Raw genomic sequence first — 19,364 nt, 5'->3', positions numbered from 1 at the left:
GGTTTGCTTGTAAGACACAGAGTCATCTCCAACCAGTTTAAGAACAGGACCGGAATTAATGGGGAGGAATTGATGGGCCAGACCTTACAGTGCACGGGATTCAGAAACTGGGACGCCCAAGGGCCAAGACAGCTGATCTTTCTCTCAGGTTCTCCCATGGGAGTCACGGCGGTCTCTCTCTCTTTTCCTGCACGCACCTGCTTCATCCTTTCTCTGTACTCTCTTCTCTCTCTTCCTCTCTCCCTTTCCCATTCCCCGTCCACATCAGCCACAGTTTCAAATGACTTCACATTTTAAGTTCTCCACGCACACGGACTAAAAGCTCCCCTGTCCCAGACCTCCCTTCCCAGGAAGAGAAAGTGATTGGTCCAGCCGAGATCAGGTGACGACTGATCGGTCCAATCAGCTGAGACCAAGCTGGGCGTGGGTGACCATACACCTCAGGGCTCAAACCAGTCTCCCCTGTAGAGTGAAAAGGGGGTTACTAGTAATAATTACTCTAGGACAGCGGGATCTGCCAAGCAGAACGGTCCCAGGGATGCAACAGTCTATGTTCTCCCCGGATGTGGGACCTTGGGCATCATGTGTGCAGGGAGGAGTTTCTCAAAGAGGCATTGTTTGACTCAAACCCTTTCAAAGATGGCTCAGTGTCGGGTCAAATCACAAAATCATGTATTCACTGTTACTGGAGAGTATTGCAGGAATCCTCCTGCCTAGAGAAAGACGACTTGGTACTTCAACTGCTTCTGGACAGTGTACCTGTTAGCTCATGAGAGCGCAGGGAAGGACCTCAGAGTGTCCCCAGGGTGAACAGCTGCTGTAGAAGCCACCAGTCATCTCACCTGCTCCTCTTGTGTGCCCCAAGTGGACACAGACCTGAGAACATGGGTGGAGATGGCACAGGGCAGCCCTTAGCACCTCCTCAGCCCTGCTTCTCCTCCTCTCCCGGCACATCTTTTAATGCCAGCAGTTACCCTCACCCCCACCCCAAACCCCAAACCCTGTCACAGGGACCCACCTCTTAGCACTTCTTGTCCAACTGTTACACACATGTTATCCTTGGCCCCAAAATATACCTTAAATGCACAAGAACCACGTACAGAACTGGTTATTATGCTCAGCAGAATATCAAGCTAAGATGCCCTCATCTTTAACTTAAAAAAAAACCAACCAACCAAACAAACAAACAAACAAAAAAAAACAGGAAATTACATTCAGTTTAGCAAAATAACCAAGAAATAATATTACTTGAAGCCCCTGGAGCCTCGCCCTGTGCTGAATACCAACTCCAAGTGCCTTTTGAAATTTTTTTTTTTTTTCCTGATATGTCAAACCCTAGGGTATCTGACACTAGTGTCAGCAATTTTCATTGTCTTTTCTCTGCCCTAAATGATGTCTCAGCCACAAGCTGGCGTCTGAGGGGAGGGGACGGCGTGAGGAGATTGCTAATATGCGGTGATAGTTTGCAGTGAGAAAGTGAATGACATGAATCGAGAGCAGGAGTTTATATTTGGAACTGAGTGGCTGTATATAGGAAGTTTAAAAAAAAAACTTTTAGCCCTTATATCTTTATTTTTATACATACTCCCACCACGATGACCCTGAACAAGACATAGAAATTTGATTTTGATTTTCTTCAAGGATTATTACCTTTTGCAATGGAAAATGACAGCTCATCAAATGTGTCCTGTCTGCAGTAGGCTGCAAAGACGACCAGACAGCAGAGGTTGTAATTGTAGCCATGTTGCTTCAAGTAATATTATTTCTTGGTTATTTTGCTAAACTGAATGTAATTTCCTGTTTTTTTTTGTTTGTTTGTTTGGTTGGTTGGTTGGTTTTTTTTTAAGTTAAAGATGAGGGCATCTTAGCTTGATATTCTGCTGAGCATAATAACCAGATAGCCACTTCACTGAAGACCCTATGAATGCATGTAACTTGGTGAGCTGGCCAGTGGTTTAAGGTTTTTTTTTTTTTTGCTTTGGGTCTAATAATACTCTTAAAGACTGCCAAAGCCAGATCCCAATCTTTGTAAGAGAAGCAGACTTTATAAAAAAAAAATAAACCACTTTGGGGCCTTGCATGGAAAAATGAACCCAAATTGAAGAGACAAGTTAACTGTTGATGGGTGTCCTTCCTGGCCATGATATCAGCATGTAATCTGAGCTGAGAGTTTCCTGTGGAATGCCCAGGCCAGCCACCTCTCTAAAGCCACAACCCTCATTGAAGGGGCGCAGGAGGGTATGTGCTGACCTTATTCCTCGTTTCCTCCATGGAAACGTCCTGAGAGGTGTAGCAAGGCGCAGGCGTCTAGATAAACCAGCAGTGCTCCTGCCAAGAGGGGTCTCCTAGTACTTTTAGCAAGAAAAGGGATTTGGAAACGGTCTTGATAGAAGAGGTTGAAGAATTGGTTCTGTTCGGTTCACTGTGGTGTGGGTGCACCATCCATGTTCGGTTATGTAAACGTGCACGATTTCATCTGTGGTGATAATAACAACCGCTAGAATTTGTCTGGCAAAAGGAACTGATGCGTCATCATTCTTTCCTGTAACGTGGCTTGTCCTCAGCTGCTTGCTTGAAATGGCATTTGCACGGTAGATGTCCAGTGATAAACATCTAAGTGGAATACTCGGGGAAAAATTTTTTTTTTTTTTCAGTAACTTTCACAACGGATGCTTTGACCCACTGGGTCTTTATTTCTGTATCTAGCCCTTCCGAGGGACTTCTCGTCGCCGTGTCATTTTTCCAGATTAGCAGACCTCGACGGCACTGAAAATATTATCAGCATAATTAATAATAGTCTGTTTTCCCACTTCCTTTCAAATACCTTTTGCAGACAAGAAGCCCCAAATTGTCTCACAGTCCTCAACCTCCCAACTTGGGCGACCCAGTTGAGCATCTATCAGAGGCCTCCGGTGACTCTTTGGAAGCCATGTCCGAGGGAGACGCTCCAAGTCCTTTCTCCAGAGGCAGCCGGACTCGAGCGAGCCTTCCGGTGGTGAGGTCAACCAACCAGACGAAAGAGAGATCTCTGGGTAAGCTTCAGAAGGCGGTTTCTGATGCCTCTTGATGACTGCATGTGTGTAACATGTTTATACTTCTGAACACATCCCCATGCATCCACATGTTAACTTAGTCTTGATTTGTGAAAACACAAGTACTCAGAAACTGCACTGAGGGAACATCAAGCCTCGACGACCTAATTCCTAAGGCAACGGCAAGTCCACGCTGTCTCTGGGGCTGGGCACCTTCAGAGCTAGCTGGGTTCGCCCCTCAAACAAGAGACTAGCAGAGCTTGCTTGTGTCCCTGGAATAGCAAATAGCGAGGGACAGATCGTAGAAGGAGCCTCGTTTCTTAGGGAACCTCCTCCCCAGTTTCACAATTGTGGACGGGTGAGGCATGAGCCCCTCTTCACTGTCTGACAGTCCGGGGAGGGACATGAATGGCCAAGAAGAAGAGGTGCAATGTGGGTAACGACTGGTAATGAAAGCCAGATACACGGGGCTCTTCTCCCCACCACCTCATAAGCGAGTGGAATGACTTGGCAAGAATTTGGCATAGCCTTGCCTTTCAACAAGCTTCAAAGAAAAGCAGGACTCTAGCTTTCTGCCCTCGCCACTTATCATTTGCTTTTTCGTATTGAATATTCACTTGCTATCTTGCTTTGCTGGTTTTCCTGGCCCTTTAACAAACGGTATCAGCCGTGAAGATTTAGACCTTTTCGCAAATCATGTTTGTGTTTCAAATGCTTAACCTGCGATCTCAAGGTGCTGACTCAGTACCTGTGTTTGCAGACATGTGGGCTGGGGGAAAGGAGGGGACAGGAACAGGATCAACCTACAAAAGGCTTCAGGGTCCTGTCCCTGCAGAAGACAGCTGAATTCTGCCTCTTAAAACCGAACAAATGCCTTCCTTATAGAAGAAAAGAGAATCGAGAGGTAGCCTGATTTTGTTTCCTCAGTTGCAGGTGATAATCAGAGCAGACTGGGTTCAGACATTGTCCTGGCTGCTCTCAAAACAAAACAAAACAAAACCACAAAAAAGCAACCAAAACAAAATCCCCTATTATTTTTGCATTGTTGATTAATTTTTAACATTAAATTGTGTATACTTCATCTCAGAGTAATAACTCAGGGTCCTCGTTTGACGAATGAGAGAAGAAAGCCACAGAGAATCTGCTCTTGTTTTTTGAGGTCGCAGTTGATTAAAGGGCAGAAGTGGGAAGTCCCTCCAGTTCCTATTCACCCCATTTACAAATGAAGGCACAGTATTTGCAGGGGCGTGGTGCACCCTGGGAACACACAGGGCCTGGGCAGTGTCCAGGTGACACAAGCTGGGGCTTTCCATCTGGATTACAGAGCTTTGTGTTCTTTTAACCCTCCTCATGCTTGAGGCAAGAGCACAGGAGGCAGCCAAGGAATGGAATTTCTCCTTTGTGCTTGGTAGGAAATGAACGAGGTTCAGGTCTGTGTAAAGATAGCCTGTGCTTTGCAAAATAGAATGAAGATAAGAACAAATGCCTAAGCGCCTTCCCCCATACCTGGGGAACAGCGAGCCTGCTGAATAATGGACCCTTTGTCTTGCAGGCAGGAATTTCCCTCCATAGCCAAGTGCACTTGGCAATGCAGGTAGATACCGCAGCTTCCGGAAGGAGCCTGCAGGAGCTGATGGCAGGTAGATACCGCAGCTTCCCAGGGCCTGCAGGAGCTGATGGCAGCCTTGCCCTAGGAATTGCTGAGGGTGGCTAGTGTTTTCTCATGGGGTGGCTGTGCTTCTGCAAAACGCTTAGTTTTACTCTGAGCACACCTTGCTGTGAAGTTCTGGGGAGTCACAGCAAATGAAGAAAATGCATAGGATGTGTTTGTTCTTCCAGCTCCAGGAGGAACTTTTTGGCCAGTGATTTCTACAACTCCTGCATAGAAACAAAGGAACACACGGAGAGGAGAGGAATGAAAAGTTTGCCCCAGCGAGGGGAGCTTAGTGCCAGAAAATGAGGCTGGCACTGGGCCAGCAGCTTGGCGCTGCCCTTGACCGCTCTCTGTGGCTCGTTTGGGAATGTCCTCCCGGCCGCACCTGGCCTTCGTGCTGTAATTCACCAAGCCTTCCTATCACAAGCCTTGATAGGAAGTAAACAGGAAACTGTGAGTCAGGGAGCGTCTAAACACAGTCCCCCTGCCAGGCTAGCCTTGTGTTCGGGGAAAATCCCCGTGTGCCTGGCTTTACTGAACCACAACACCGGCTCCTGGGGAAGAGCAGGCTCCCCAGAAAGCCCGGGACGGGGAGAGCGGATGTATCCCAGCATCTCGGTGGTGAAGCCCTGCTAGGAGTGGCCTCACAGGCTGCAGATGGAAACCGAGCTGTGACCTCCTGCAAATCCATTCTTGGCACCACCTGGGAGCCCTGGGTTTCTTTTGGGATCTATACAATGTCATTTTACCTTAATCCACAAAATGTTAAGATCTCCGCCTAAGTCCTGTTTTGATTTGTTTTGTTTTTTAAGTTATTATTATTATTATTTTTCTTTTTAGGACCACACCCATGGCATATGGAGGTACCTAGGCTAGGAGTCCAATCAGAGCTGTACCTGCCAGCCTACACCACAGCCATGCCAGATTCATGCCACTTCTGCGACCTACATACACCACAGCTCACCGCAAGGCTGATCCTTAACCCACTGAGCGAGGCTGGGGATCCAACCCGCATCCTCATGGATCCTAGTCGGGTTGGTTAACCGCTGAGCCACCACAGGAACTCTGACCCCTATGTCCTGTTGCTCTTGTGTTTATTTTAAATTGTCATAGTTGGGGAGTTCCCTGGTGACCTAGCAGGTTAAGGATATGGTGTCATCGTTGCCCGTGGCACGAGTTTGATCTCTTGCTGAGGAAGTTCTGCATGCTGCAAGCCCGCCCCGCTTCCCCTCTTCCCCCTCCCCCCAAAAGCCATAGCTGGTTCATCATGGATTATTGCATGAGTTTTGATTTTTTTTAAAAATATCTCATAAAAATATTATTTATCTTGATTACTGAGTTGAGGGGGTGCCCAGTAGCTACCCCAGTAGCTGCCCTGTTTGTCACCCCAGGAGCCCAGGAACACTGGGGTGACCTCCAGCTACACAGCCCAGAAGGGGTGGAGTCGGGAAGGCCCGGCTCCCAGGCTTTGCTTTTGCACATGCGCAGTGTGTCACTGGAGCCCTTTCCAGGCGCGGACCTGGACCAGGGCTCAAACCACTCCTGCTCCGTGGAGGAGATGCATCCTTGCTCTCACTTCAGGCAGCCTGTGCCTGGAGATAAACCTGGGAGCTTAATCATTTTTCCGCTTGAATAATCCCTCCTTTGGCGTATTTAGGGGGTGGGAGGAGCGCTGGGAGGCTGTGCTTGGTGAATGCGCTGAGGCTTTTAGGAGGCATTCAAGAGAGAGAGGGATAGTCCTAAGCCGCTGTTTAGGACAAAGAAGTTAGACATCGCTGGCATCTGTATAATATTCTCTCTTCCATGCTGTCCTGCGTGCAAGATGTGAGCGGCTTATCCTGGGACTTCAGGCAGGGCCAAATGACAGCAAAATCCAGCGATCTTTTCTGATGTTGAAGGCCACCTTGCCAGTCTTGGAGATTTACAAAGCAGGAAGGTAAAGAAAGAAATTTGCTCAGTGGCCCTGATTTATAACGTGACGAGGTTCCAAAGATCTATCGCCTCTAAATCTTTACTTGTATGGAGATGGTGGGTTCCCTGCCCGCTCCACCCATCCGGAGCCAAATGAAACTCTTCTTAGTGGAATTTATGCCATTTCATAAATTCTCTCTCTCTTCAGTGAAAACAGAGTCAATTAGGAGAAGGGAAGTGGACAAAAGAAAGTAACAACCGCCTTGCAGTAGAGTTGGGTTTTAGGAATAATTTCCATGAAAAATTGTCCTGCTGATATTAGGTCTTGGGTCTTAATGAGGGAGTCATTTCCTTTTAATCATTGCTGTCTTATAAACGTCTGTCTGGAATGTGACCACGGGCAGGGGCTGGTGTCTGGCTGCTCCGCAGTCGGCCCAGGGGGAAAGGGTGGCCACAAGATGTTCCCACCCTTGTGTGCCCTCAGGAATTTGAAAATAAAACTCATGTGAAAACAAGAACAGCAACTGCCTTCTCACTGCAGCCAGATGCCTTGGTTGATCGTATTCTGAATGGCTCACTTTGGAAAGGACACCTCCTTTACCAGCCCTGCTGCCAGAGGAGCTGCCATCTCTGTAACAAATTACCTCTTAAACACTCAGACTCAACAAGCAAGCATGATTTTTAAAGATTCGGGAGGATTTTAGACTAATTGAGAGAGAACTTGCCCACCTCGTGACATGTTGCATATCTTTGCGGCGGCTCTTTTACTTCAAGGTGGTAAAAGGAGTGGTGACCATTTCCCAGTGGGGGGATTGCAGGTACAGAACGTTCACTGTTGCCAGAATCACCCTCCAGTGCAGAGGAGTGGGGAGGAGGTTAGAGAGAAAGATGGAGGAAATGGACATCTAGAAAGCAGAAAACCGGAGTTCCCACCATGGCACATCAGGATTGGTGGTGTCTTGGGAGCGCTGGGATGTAGGTTCGATCCCGCACGCTGGGTTAAGGATCTGGCATTGTGGCAGCTGTGGCTGAGGTTGCAACTGCAGCTTGGATCTGATCCCTGGCTAGGGAACTCCATGTGCCCCTGGGCTGCCAAAAAAGAATAAAAAATGAAGCAGAAAACTGAGAAAGTTCATGGGCAGAGACTTTGAGCTTCGGATTAGATTGTTTGAGCAAGAAGAACTATCCCTTGGATTGTTAAAAAAAAAAAGAAGTGAACTTCAGACAAATGGAAAGATGTATATGGCTCTGTAGAGTAAGTGATGCACTTATGGAATTTGTTCTCCTAAGTGCCAGTAGTGATTGAAATGTTATATTATAAAAACTAAAATTTACTGGAAGAGAGTTTGATCGCAGGTCAGTAGCTTCGGAGCACATTCCCCACCTTTTTAAGGTGCAATCGAAGGAAAGGCCAGAGAATTGTCTGTAGCTTGGGAACTCAGCAGACAGAGGTCAGAAGCTATGAGGACTGGCCAACATGGTCCACTCGGGTCTCCCTTTTATGTGCCTCCTTTTACGTTAGAGTCTGGGAAGCAGGCTCCTTCTGGAATATCAGATGCACTGGGTTCCACAAGTAGGGACCAAAGCATTTGTGGAGGCTCTGGGTTTTCTTCAACATCATTTGCTTGAAAGGGTTGAAAGTCAGGTGCAAGGCATCTATTTTCCTACTACTTAGGGCACAGGTGTGGTCTAGCTTTCCAACAGGACTAGCAGCTTCCTGACATCCAAAGTGGAGTCACAGTGGTCCAGGGTGGCCAGAAGCTTCACCCTTGTCAAACAAGCTCTGTAGTGTCCCACTTCTATAGTAAATATTCAGCCCAATGCTTCGACAAGCCATTTAATAAATCTTTCTTTTTTTGGCCACACTCGTGGCATGTGGACGTTCCCAGGCCAGGGACCCAACCCTTACCACAGCAGTGACCCAGCCACCACAGTGACAATGCTGGATCCTTAACCCACTGTGCCACAAGGGAACTCCCGTGTTTTGCTTAAAGCAGCCAGAATCGGTTCAATTCTCTGCAAGTGAACCCTGACTGGTAGAAGGGGTCTGATTTGCTGTATTTGTAGAAGCTGTAGTGCCACCTCTTCAGTGCATTTCAGAAAATATGACAAGTAGTGGTAGGTACAGACTTATGACTTTTAGAGACGTGGCAGTGAACCGGAGAATGAACTGGAGGTGTGGTTTTCCAGCTATGTTCCCCAGAACCCTGGAGTTTTGTGGAGTTTTCTCTTCTGTAAATATTGCAGTTTCATATAAGATTTCATTTGGCAAATGAGCCTCGCCAGACTGCTCACACACAGTAAAAAAACAGGAAGCAGACCAAGGGGCATTGGAAAACAAAGCAAAAGAGAAGTTATGAAGAAATATCCTCTCTACAACAGGAGTCCTCCAGTGCTAATATTTGGCTCTATTGGGTGAATCGAAAAGATCGCTTCTCAGTTTGTTTGCACTTGATGTAACACATGTCCTGAAAGTTAAGTTTGTTTTTAAGTGAATCCGTCTTGGATTTGGGACTGGGAAGTAGCCCCTGAAAGGAATACTTCAAGAAATCCCCTGATACCGCAAAACTGCTTTCTGTGATACAAGTAACCATCCGAAATTTTCCTAAAGTTTCCAAATGTTGCGGATGTTCGTATGTGAGGTTTTCTAAAAGAAGGGAGTGCTCATCCAAGTTGGCTCTCCAATCACCCATCAGAAAGAATGTTCTCGTAAAAGATTGTGTGGACTCAGGATTTGTTTGTACTTAGTTTAAAAAATAAAGTTAGTCAGATGTCTTTTGCAATCCCTTGCTATTAACATTCCTGGGTTGAAACTTTAGAATGGGTTTCTCAGACTTTGAGGAAATGGTTTAGTTAATGCAGTACCTGAGGGGTTCCATGTCCTTTACCGACTTCTTGAGGTTTGCTTTGCAGACAGGATGCAGGTGGGGAAGGCATCAGTGAAGGTGATTAGGAGCGCTGGTGGGATCTGAGGGTCGGAGCCCTCCCCAAGCCACCGTTGTTTTCCAGGGTCTGTCCTTGGTTGGAGGGATGCCAGTGAAAAGGCTTGGGGAAAATTTGGGGTGTGCTATTTCTGTTTCTTCCTTTACAGCTGGGGTGTTACTAAACCCAGGTCACCTTTAGGTAAAGTTAATGGTAAGCATTTCTCTACTACAGGTGGAGCTATAGGGTTCAATAACTGGAAAGGTGGTTTAAGTTTCCAAAGCTGTTTCAGAAAATCAGTCTGCCAGTAAGCTAGTCTGAAATATTTCTCTCTGCCACAGCCGTGCAACCCCGTCCAAACCCAGATACCTAGATAATGTTTATGCTTTTGCTTTCTGATGTAAAAATACCCTTGTTCAAAAAAGAACTCTTCATCAAGTTTCATAAGACAACAGAAGAAAGTAAGGCAAGTTTTATCCATTATTTATACTTCACTATACCCAAAATAGATTTGATTTGGCTTAAAACAATAAAGGTAGAAGAACCATTAAAACAAGAATTAATGTAAGTAGTAGTTGTGTATGGGTGCCAGGAAAATTAAGATAAGAATAATTACTGTAATTGCAGCCAAGACCAAAAAAAAAAAAAAAAGATAAAAGGAGAAATGTAATGAGTTCAATGGATTTCATTATTTAAGAAGAGGTTCACAGCAGCTCATTTTAGAGCTTTATAACCCAAGAACTCCCATATCTTAGAGTTGTTGACATCATATTATGTAATAGACAGTTATATTTAACAGTTGTTAGATGGAACGTTTCTTTGCAGAAAACTTCAAAATCCAAGGACTTAGTATAAAACCATCTTATTAGAAGTTATGTCTTTAAGTTGGACTCTTCAGGTTTCCAGGGATGTAACCTGATACATGGGAAGAGTTGCTGTAGTTGACCTGGCCCCCAGGTGACTGGCCCTTGGCTATTAGCGGTCTCCTCAGGGAAGGGGGCGCCTAAGACAGGGAAGGGTTGGAAGGCAGGTCATTGTGGAAGGTTTGAAAGGCAAATGAGAGTTGGAGAAGGATCTCTTGCAAAATTTCAAATTCCTGATAATACCAGCTCTCTCTGGGGACGAGATTGGAAGTATCCAGATGCAGATGACGTACCCTGATATGCTTTTCTGTGGTTTGGTTGGAACATGAGATGAGGCATTAAGGAATGCGGCCTGAACGACTTTTGGGGGGAAAGATTTAGTTTATCGGTTGCTGTTATTTTCTTTTTACTTTTTCGAGGCCCCAAACATTGGCTTTAATTTGTGTGTGTGTGTGTGTGTGTGTGTGTGTGTGTGTGTGTGTGTGTGTGTGTGTGTGGAGTTCCTGTAGTGGTGCAGCAGAAACAAATCCCACTAGGAACCATGAGGTTGCGGGTTTGATCCCTGGCCTTGCTCAGTGGATTAAGGATCTAGCGTTACTGTGAGCTGTGGTGTAGGTCACAGATGCAGCTCGGATCTAGTGTTGCTGTGGCCGTGGCGTAGGCTGGCAGCTGTAGCTTCAATTACACCCCTAGCCTGGGAACCTCCTCCATATAACATGGGTGTGGCCCTAAAAAAAATAAATTAAGATAAAATAAATATTTTTTTCTTTGTTATCTGTTATGGCGGGTGCCTGGGATTGGACTTTGCCCCCGCCTTTTGTAAATTAGAATATAGTTGATTTGCAGTGTTGTGTCAATTTCTGGTATACAGCATAGTGACCCAGTCATATGTGTGTGCATGCGTGCGTGCGTGTGTGTGTGTGTGTGAGTGAGTGTGTGTGTGTTTTCTCATACAAACTATTGCAATTGGAATGGATAAGCATCGGGGTCCTACTGTACACCACAGGGAACTATGTCCAATCTCTGGGGGTAGAACATGATAGAAGATGGTATGTTATTTCCCTTTGCCACGAAAACTCTAAAATCTGTTGACCTTGCTGGGTTTTTTGTTTTTTCTGTAAATGCAGAATTCATTGCACCCATAACTGTCTCTTGCCAAACTAATTTGGTCTTTTAGAGCTGACTTTAAAATATAATCCTTTATGTTCATCTAATCCTATAAGAGTCCATACACATTTTTTGCACCTGCTTTTAAAGATGATTCTGTGAGTTTCTAAAAATAATACTAAGAGGCAAGCCAGCTTGATGTCATACACCCACGTGAAATTCCAGCCTTGGTGCCCTCATCCTAGACGTGGCCTCCAGAGAGCTGCCTACTGCCATCTGGAAACTGAGAGTTTTGGCGCCTTCTTATATTTCAGGCAGAGCATAAGAGCAGAGGGAAGAACACATCTGCGTTGTTAGAGGGTGGACACCTGTCTCCCTGGGCAAAGGAATTGGTGCGTTCCCATCCCGATTTCTCAAGTAAGCTCTGTGACAGGGGACTGCTCCCAAGCAACCTCAGGGTCTGCAGATGAGGTCCTGTCTGGACCACTGGGGCACTCGATCCCCATCCAGGAGCTCCTTTGGGACATAACAGCAGGTGAGCCCCCAAGACACCACCGGGATGCTCTTTAAGTTTTTTGTCAGTGTGAGGCACTCTCTTAGGTGCTGCTATTGGCCAGACTGTATCTTCCCTCCAGTGCCCCACCTCCAGGTTCATATGGTGAAGAGCTAAGTCCCAGTACATCAGCATGTGACTCTATGTGAAGAAAGGGCCTCGAAAGAGGTAATGAAATTAGAATGAGGCCCTAAGGGTAGGCCCTCATCCAGTAGGCCTGGTGTCCTTATAAGAAGAGAAGGTTTGGACTCAGACAGGTTCAGAGGGAAGACCGGGTGAGGACAGAGGGGGCAAGACAGGTATCTGCAGAAGGAGAAAGGCCTCAGAAGAGGCCACCTGCTGACACCTTGGTCTCAGACCTCCCGCCTCCAGAACGGTGAGGGAATACATTTCCATTGTGATGCCACCGCAATCTGTGGAGCTTTGTCATGACAGCCAACTTATACAGGCACTCAGGACCCTTCTTCTTCCTTTCTCATTAGGTGACAGGCTCATGACAGTTGCTGCAAACTTTAAAGTCTTTCTTCAAGACAGCAAAATTAGATTCATCAACTGTTCTGTTTATTTTAATTTGGGTTTTATTCTAGCCTCTTCCCTCGTCCCACTTGGTTCCTTAGCATCACCCAAGGGGAAAATTCTAAAACCCCTGGGACAGGTTCAACTTCCATGACTACTTTTCTGCCTGGCATCGCCCAAGCTCCAGCCTCAGATTCAGCAAATGAAAGTTGGTTCATATTGAAATGATTGAACTGTATCCCATCAAGAAAAGCTCCAAGTTTCATCCTGCTGAGGTTGAGTTCTCGAAAGTTTGGCGTGATGTCATTAAAAATGATCTTCCCACCAACTTTGCACTTCCAGAATTTTTCTAAGGTGTTAATTGGCTTTCAGACATCTCCAGTTAAATGTCTCTCAATAATATAAAGTTAAATCCTTCCATTTTTCCCAACACAAATTTTTCCCATTTCTCATTTTTTTCCTCAATTCATGTATTTATGCACTTATTAAGAATCTCTTCAGCTCCTGGCACTGTTAAAGGTGCCATTGTGAGATGTTTAAAAAATATATGAAATCTGGTTCTTGTATTGAAGGAATTTTCAGTATAACTAAAGACACATGGTAACCATGTAAGGTCTTTAAAATACACATAAATCAAAGGCAGCACAGATGAAGCTGTGCAAACACCCACCATACTGGCCTCCTGGCCATTCCAGCATCTCCCACATCAGAACGAATACCCAAGGTGCTCCCTCTGGCTGGATTCAATCCCTACTTGTGGGCCCCTTTGTCTGTTTGGCCCCCTCCTCACTTTGTTCAGAGCTGCGCTCAAACCGCTTCATCAGAGCTCCACCCCAAGTGAGATGGTCCCCACCCCTTTTGCATTCTTTCTCACCATATATCCTTTCGGACAGTGGGTCTCAAATTTTAGAGACCTTGTTAAAACACAGATGTCTGGCTCTGCTTATTGCATTTATGGTTCAGTAGATTTAGGGTGAGACCCAAGCATTTGCAGCTCTAACTATTTCGCAGGTGCTGCTGGCCCTCCTGGTCAGATGACACCCTGGGACAGACTTGAAAGGGTCGTTACAATGTAGCACCACAAGAGGGCGCCTTAATCGGTTCCCAGTAAGGGATGGAAAGTAGTGCTGCTCTGGCAGGAAAATATGGAGGCCTCAAATGTCTGTCCTGGATCATGTCCTTGAACTAGAGTATTTAACTCCAGCACACATGACTCGCAGGACCCTCCCCAGAAGCATGGGAGTGCACATCCTTCCTGCAGCAAGCTGTAGGTAGAGCCAACCTGCTCGGCTAGATCTGTCTTGCCCTCTACGCGGTGCTGTTCCTATTTTTGATCCCTGAACCACCTTTTGATCAGTGAACCACCTTAATCTGCCATCTCATCACCCAGCTTGACACACTTGGAAATGTAGGTAGATTCAACGATGGGAAAGGCGGCTGGCCTTTTCCTAGGACTTCATGCCGCTCTGTACTAGTCCCACTTTGCACAGTTCAGGGATTTCCCTGACCAGAATCTTGTCCTTGTCTGCCCCAGGGGAACTCTGACCCCAACTGTGGTCAGTTAACACCCAGGTATTGGTGTTGCTTGTGGTGCTGACAAGGCAGAGGCAGATGGACGAGGCCCTTGCAGCCTGGGATTTTCCTCGAGGAGAAAGTTCCTTTGGTTTTGCCTGATTCTGGGGCAGCGTTCTTTCTTGTGCTTTCATTTGCCTTCATGAGGAGAGTCAAGTCATACGGGAACCTTTTTAAGAGTAAAAGGGTTCAGTGGAACAAATTCATAAAATATGTACTAAATACCTACAATATACATGGTACTACATTAGGTAGAAAGAAGGAAAAATCATTCTTTTAACCAATGCTTGTTGAGTTCCTACTAAGGTAGCCCTGAATGCCGTCACAAAAGGGTCACAGCCCTCTGATCTTCTGGAGCTTCTATTCTTTTGGGAGGGGCAGAGGTTAAACAAATGCTATGGAGAAGAATTAAAATGGGTCAAGGGTACACGGACTGCTGAAGAAATGACGGCATGAGAGTTTCCACTTTGAAAAGGATGGAGAGGGAGAGCGTCCCTGAGAAAGTGGCATGTGAGCCATGAACCCGAGCATGTGAAGATGTGAGCCACGCAGATAACTGGGGCCGAGACTTCCAGGCAGAGGGATCAGCCAGCGCAAAGACTCTGAGCGAGGGCACACCCAGAGCATTCAAGAACAGTGAGGAGACTGCTGTGATGGGAGTCGCACAGTACTGGAGGGGTAGGGAATGAGGCTGCAGAAGCTGTGGGAGCTGGATCCTGTAAGGCTTTGACAGCAGCAAAGATGTGGGCTACACTGTCGTCATGGCCCTGGAAACAGCTGTATTGCAGCGCTATGGGCAGTAGCATTGTAAGTTCGATCCCTGACCTTGCTCAGTGGGTTAAGGATCCGGCATTGCCGTAAGCTGTGGAATAGGTTGCAGATGCGGCTCAGATCTGGTGTTGCTGTGACTGTGGTGTAGGCTGGCAGCTTCAGCTCCGATTAGACCCCTAGCCTGGGAACCTCCACATGCCGCAGGTGTGGACCTAAAAAGATAAATAAATAAATAAATAAATAATGGAGAGAGACTGGATGCTCTCCCTCTTAAGACTGGGAACAAGGCAGGAATGTCCAACCTCACCACTCTTATTCAACATGGAAGTTCTAGCCAGTGCAACAGACAAGAAATAAATAAATAAATAAATAAATAAATAAATAAATAAATAAATAAAAAGCATGCTATTTGGAAAGGAAGAAATAAAACTGTCTCTGTTTCCAAGTGACATTATCTACAACAGAAAATGCCAAAAAAAAAAAACCAAAAAAAAACCCTCTCTAGAAGTACCAAGTGAGTTGAGCAAGGTCACAGGATCTGAGATTAACACACAGACTCAATTGCATTTCTGTATACTAACAGCAAACACATGAAAGCCAAGATAAAAGGCACAATGCCATTTACAATTGCTCCAAAGAAAATTAAATATTTAGGTATAAATCTAACAAAACCTGTTTAGGATCTGTATGCTGAAAATTACAGTAAGCTGATGAAAGTAATCACAGACCTAATAAGTAAAGAGACCTTGTTTGCATAGATTGGACGCCTCGACAATCAGAAAACAGTCAGTTTTCCTCAAATTGATCTCTAGGTTTAAAACAATTCCTATTAAAATCATCACAAGGTTTTTTTTTTGAAATATTAACAAGCTTATTCTAAAATCATATAAAAAGGCAAAGGAGCTAGAATGGCTAAAACAGTTTTGACAAAGAACAGAATGGGAGAACTTCATCTCCCGGATTCTGAGCCTTTACCATGGAGCTGCTGAAATCCAGACGCTATGGTCTTGCCAGAGGGAAAGACGTAGATCAATGAAATGGAATACAGAACCCAGAAATACACCTGTAAAATTACGGTGAACTGATATTTGACACAATTGCAAGAGCAATTCACTGGAAGAAAGACAGCTTTTCAACACGTCATCAGAGCAGTTGGACATCCACAGGCAGAAAAGAGAACTTTCCCCTCAGCCCCACCACTGTACCCAAATTAACTCCCACTGGATCATGGACTTAAGCATAAAAACATTTAGGAAAATATAGGAGATATTATTCAGGACTTTGAGCTTTGTGAAGAGTTCTTAGACATGACAGCAAAAGCACAATCCATAAAAAGAAAAACTGGTGCAGTTCCCTTGTGGCTCAGCAGGTTAGGGATCTGGCCTCATCAGTCACTGCAGCGGCTCAGGTCACGCCTGTGGCATGGATTTGATCCCTTGCCCAGAAACTCCTACATGCATGAGTGTGGGAGGGAAGGAAGGAAGGGAGGAAAGAAGGGGGAGGGAGGAAGAAAGAAAGGAAGAAAGAAAGGAAGGAAGGAAGGAAGAAAGGAAGAAAGAAAGAGATAAATTGGTAAAATGGACCTCACCCCAAAAAGGGTCCCAAAGATGGACCTGTTAGAATGATGAAACGATATGCTACAGTCTGAGAGAAAAATATCTGTAGTCATGTAACTGACAAAAGACTAATATTTAAAATATGTAAAGCGAGTTCCCTGGTGGCTTAGGGAGTTAGGGATCTGGTGTTGTCATTGCTGTAGCTTGGATTATAGCTGTGGCACAGGTTCCATCCCTGGCCTGGGAACTTCCACATGTCATGGGCTTAGCCAAAATAATTAATTAATCAATTGATTTTTTTTAAATAAAATATATAAAGAACTCTCAAACTCAGCAGTGAAAAACCAAGCAATCCAATTAGAACAGGGACAAGGAATTCTCGTCGTGGCTCAGCAGAAACAAATCCAACTAGGAACCAAGAGGTTGCAGGTTTGATCCCTGGCCTCACTTAGTGGGTTAAGGACCTGGCATTGCTGTGAGCTGTGGTGTAAGTCACAGACACGGCTCGGATCTGGCATTGCTGTGGCTGTGGTATAGGCTGGGAGCTGTAGCTCCAATTTGACCTCTAGCCTGAGAACCTCCAGATGCTGCAGGTGTGGCCCTAAAAAGCAAAAAAAAACCATAGACAAACTATGGGAAGAGACATTTCAACTGAAAAGGATGTACAGGTAGGAAAAAGAGGCATGGGATCTGTTCATCACTAGTTTTGGGGGAGGCACAGATTTCAGTGTAGTGCAGAGGTCTCACTACACGTATGTCAACGTGATTGAAACTGAAAACAACTATAACACCCAAGGCCAGCAAGGACGCAGATAAACCAGGTCACTCATACATTGCTGGTAGGAATGTAAAATGGTGCAGTGACGCTGGAAAATAGTTTTACACTTTCTTCTAAAATTAAAAATAGAGTTGCAGTCCCCTCAGCCATCAGACGCATTGGCCTTTATCTCAAGAAAATGAAAACTTATATTCACCCTGAAACTTGTATATGGATGTGCATAGCAGCTGTGTTTTGTAATACCCAAAGCTGGAAACAGCACAAATGTCCTTCCGTGGGCAAATAGTTAAGTAAGTTGCGTTACAGCCCAACCGTGGAACACTGATACAATGCAAAGGGACAGACTTGATACACACAGCAACTGGGTGTACCTGGAGGTGATTAAGCCGAGTTCGGGGTGGAGGGAGAGCACCAAGCTCTGAAGGTACTATTCCATTTACATTAAACACTATCAAAATACAGTTACAGAAGCGAGGGAGTTCTCCCTGTGGCAAAGCAGGTTAAGAATCCAAGTGGAGTGGCTTAGGGTGCTGTGGAGGTGCAGTTTCAATCCCCAGCCTAGCACCATGTATTGAAGTATCCATTGTTGCCGCAGCTGTGGTGTAGGTCACAGGTGGGACTAGGATTCAGTCCCTGGCCTGGGAAATTCCATATGCCTTTGGTGCAGCCATTACAACAAAAACAACAACAACAAAAAAAAGAGGGAACAGTGGAAAACAGTATGGAGGTTCCTCAGAAAGCTAAACATAGAACTATGATCCAGCAATCCTACTCCTGGGCATATACCCATTGTGGCTCAGCAGAAACAAACCTGAGCAGTATCCATGAGAATGCAGGTTCAATCCCTGCCCTCGATCAATGGGTTAAGGATCCTACTGTGTGATGAGCTGTGGTATAGATCACAAACACAGCTTGGATCCTGAATTGCTCTGGCTATGGCATAGGCTGGCAGTTACAGCTCTGATTTGACCCCTAGCATGGGAGCTTCCATATGCCAAAGATGCAGCCCTAAAAAAAAAAGAAAAAAAAATACACGCACTTGTATTTTCATAGCAGCACTATTCACAATAGCCAAGACATGGAAGCGACCTAAATGTCCATTAACAGATGAATGGATTAATGGTACGTGTATACAATGGAATACTACTCAGCCATAAAAAAGAATGAAATAATGTTATCTGCAGCAACATAGATGCAACTAGATATTCTCATACTAAATGAAGCAAGTCAGGAAGAGAAAGACCAAAATACCGTATGACATCACTTATATGTGGAATCTAAAATATGGCACAAATGGAATTCCCATGGTGGCTCAGTGTGTTAAGAACCTGACATAGTATACCTGATGATGCAGTTTCGATCCCTCACCTTGCTCAGTGGGTTAAGGATCCAGTGTTGCCATGAGCTGTGGCCTAAGTCACATGTGGCTCAGATCTGGTGTTGCTATGGCTATAGTGTAGGCCAGCAGCTGTATCTCCAATTTGACCTCTAGCCCAGGAACTTCAATATGCTACAGGTGGGGCCATAAAAAGAAAAAAAAATATGGCACAAATGAACCTATTTATAGAATGGAAATAGACTCACAGACATGGAGAACAGACTTGTGGTTGCCAAGGGGGAAGGGGAAGGGAGTGGGATGGACTGGGAGTTTGGGGTTAGTAGATTCAAACTATTCCATTCAGAATAGATAAGCAATGAGGTCCTGTTGTACAGCACAGGGGACTATATCCAGTCTCCTGGGATAGACCATGATGGAAAATAATATGAGAAAAAAAATGTGTGTGTGTGTATGTATGTGTGTGTGTGTATGTATGTATGTATGTATGTGTGTGTATATATGTATGTATGTATATATATATATGTATATGTATATATGTATGTATGTATAACTGGCTACTTTGCTGTACAGCAGAAATTGATGAACATTGTAAATCAACTATACTTTAACAATTAAAAAAAAAAAGAAATGGGGAACAAATTAGCAGTTTCCAGGGATGGGGAGGGTGTCTACAAAGGGGAAGCATGAAGGGGACTTGTTACGAAGATACAATTACGTATTGTGGTTGTAGTAGTTATACAGAGTTGAATTTCACGAAACCACACACACACACACCCCATCCAAATCTGAG

At 45.2% G+C, this 19,364-nt stretch overlaps 1 protein-coding gene across 1 annotated transcript in view; it reads left to right on the top strand.

Moving 5' to 3' along the window:
• The window catches only part of KIAA1217 (KIAA1217 ortholog), a 325,298-nt gene that overhangs the window by 163,739 nt on the left and 142,195 nt on the right, over nucleotides 1-19,364 (top strand). The window contains 1 exon segment of the mRNA XM_021064229.1: nucleotides 2,834-3,032. Coding sequence (XP_020919888.1) covers nucleotides 2,834-3,032 — 199 coding nt within the window.

The sequence above is a fragment of the Sus scrofa genome, chromosome 10 (assembly GCF_000003025.6).
Source record: "Sus scrofa isolate TJ Tabasco breed Duroc chromosome 10, Sscrofa11.1, whole genome shotgun sequence".
Classification (NCBI taxonomy): domain Eukaryota; kingdom Metazoa; phylum Chordata; class Mammalia; order Artiodactyla; family Suidae; genus Sus; species Sus scrofa.
This window is presented reverse-complemented; position numbering and strand designations above follow the sequence as displayed.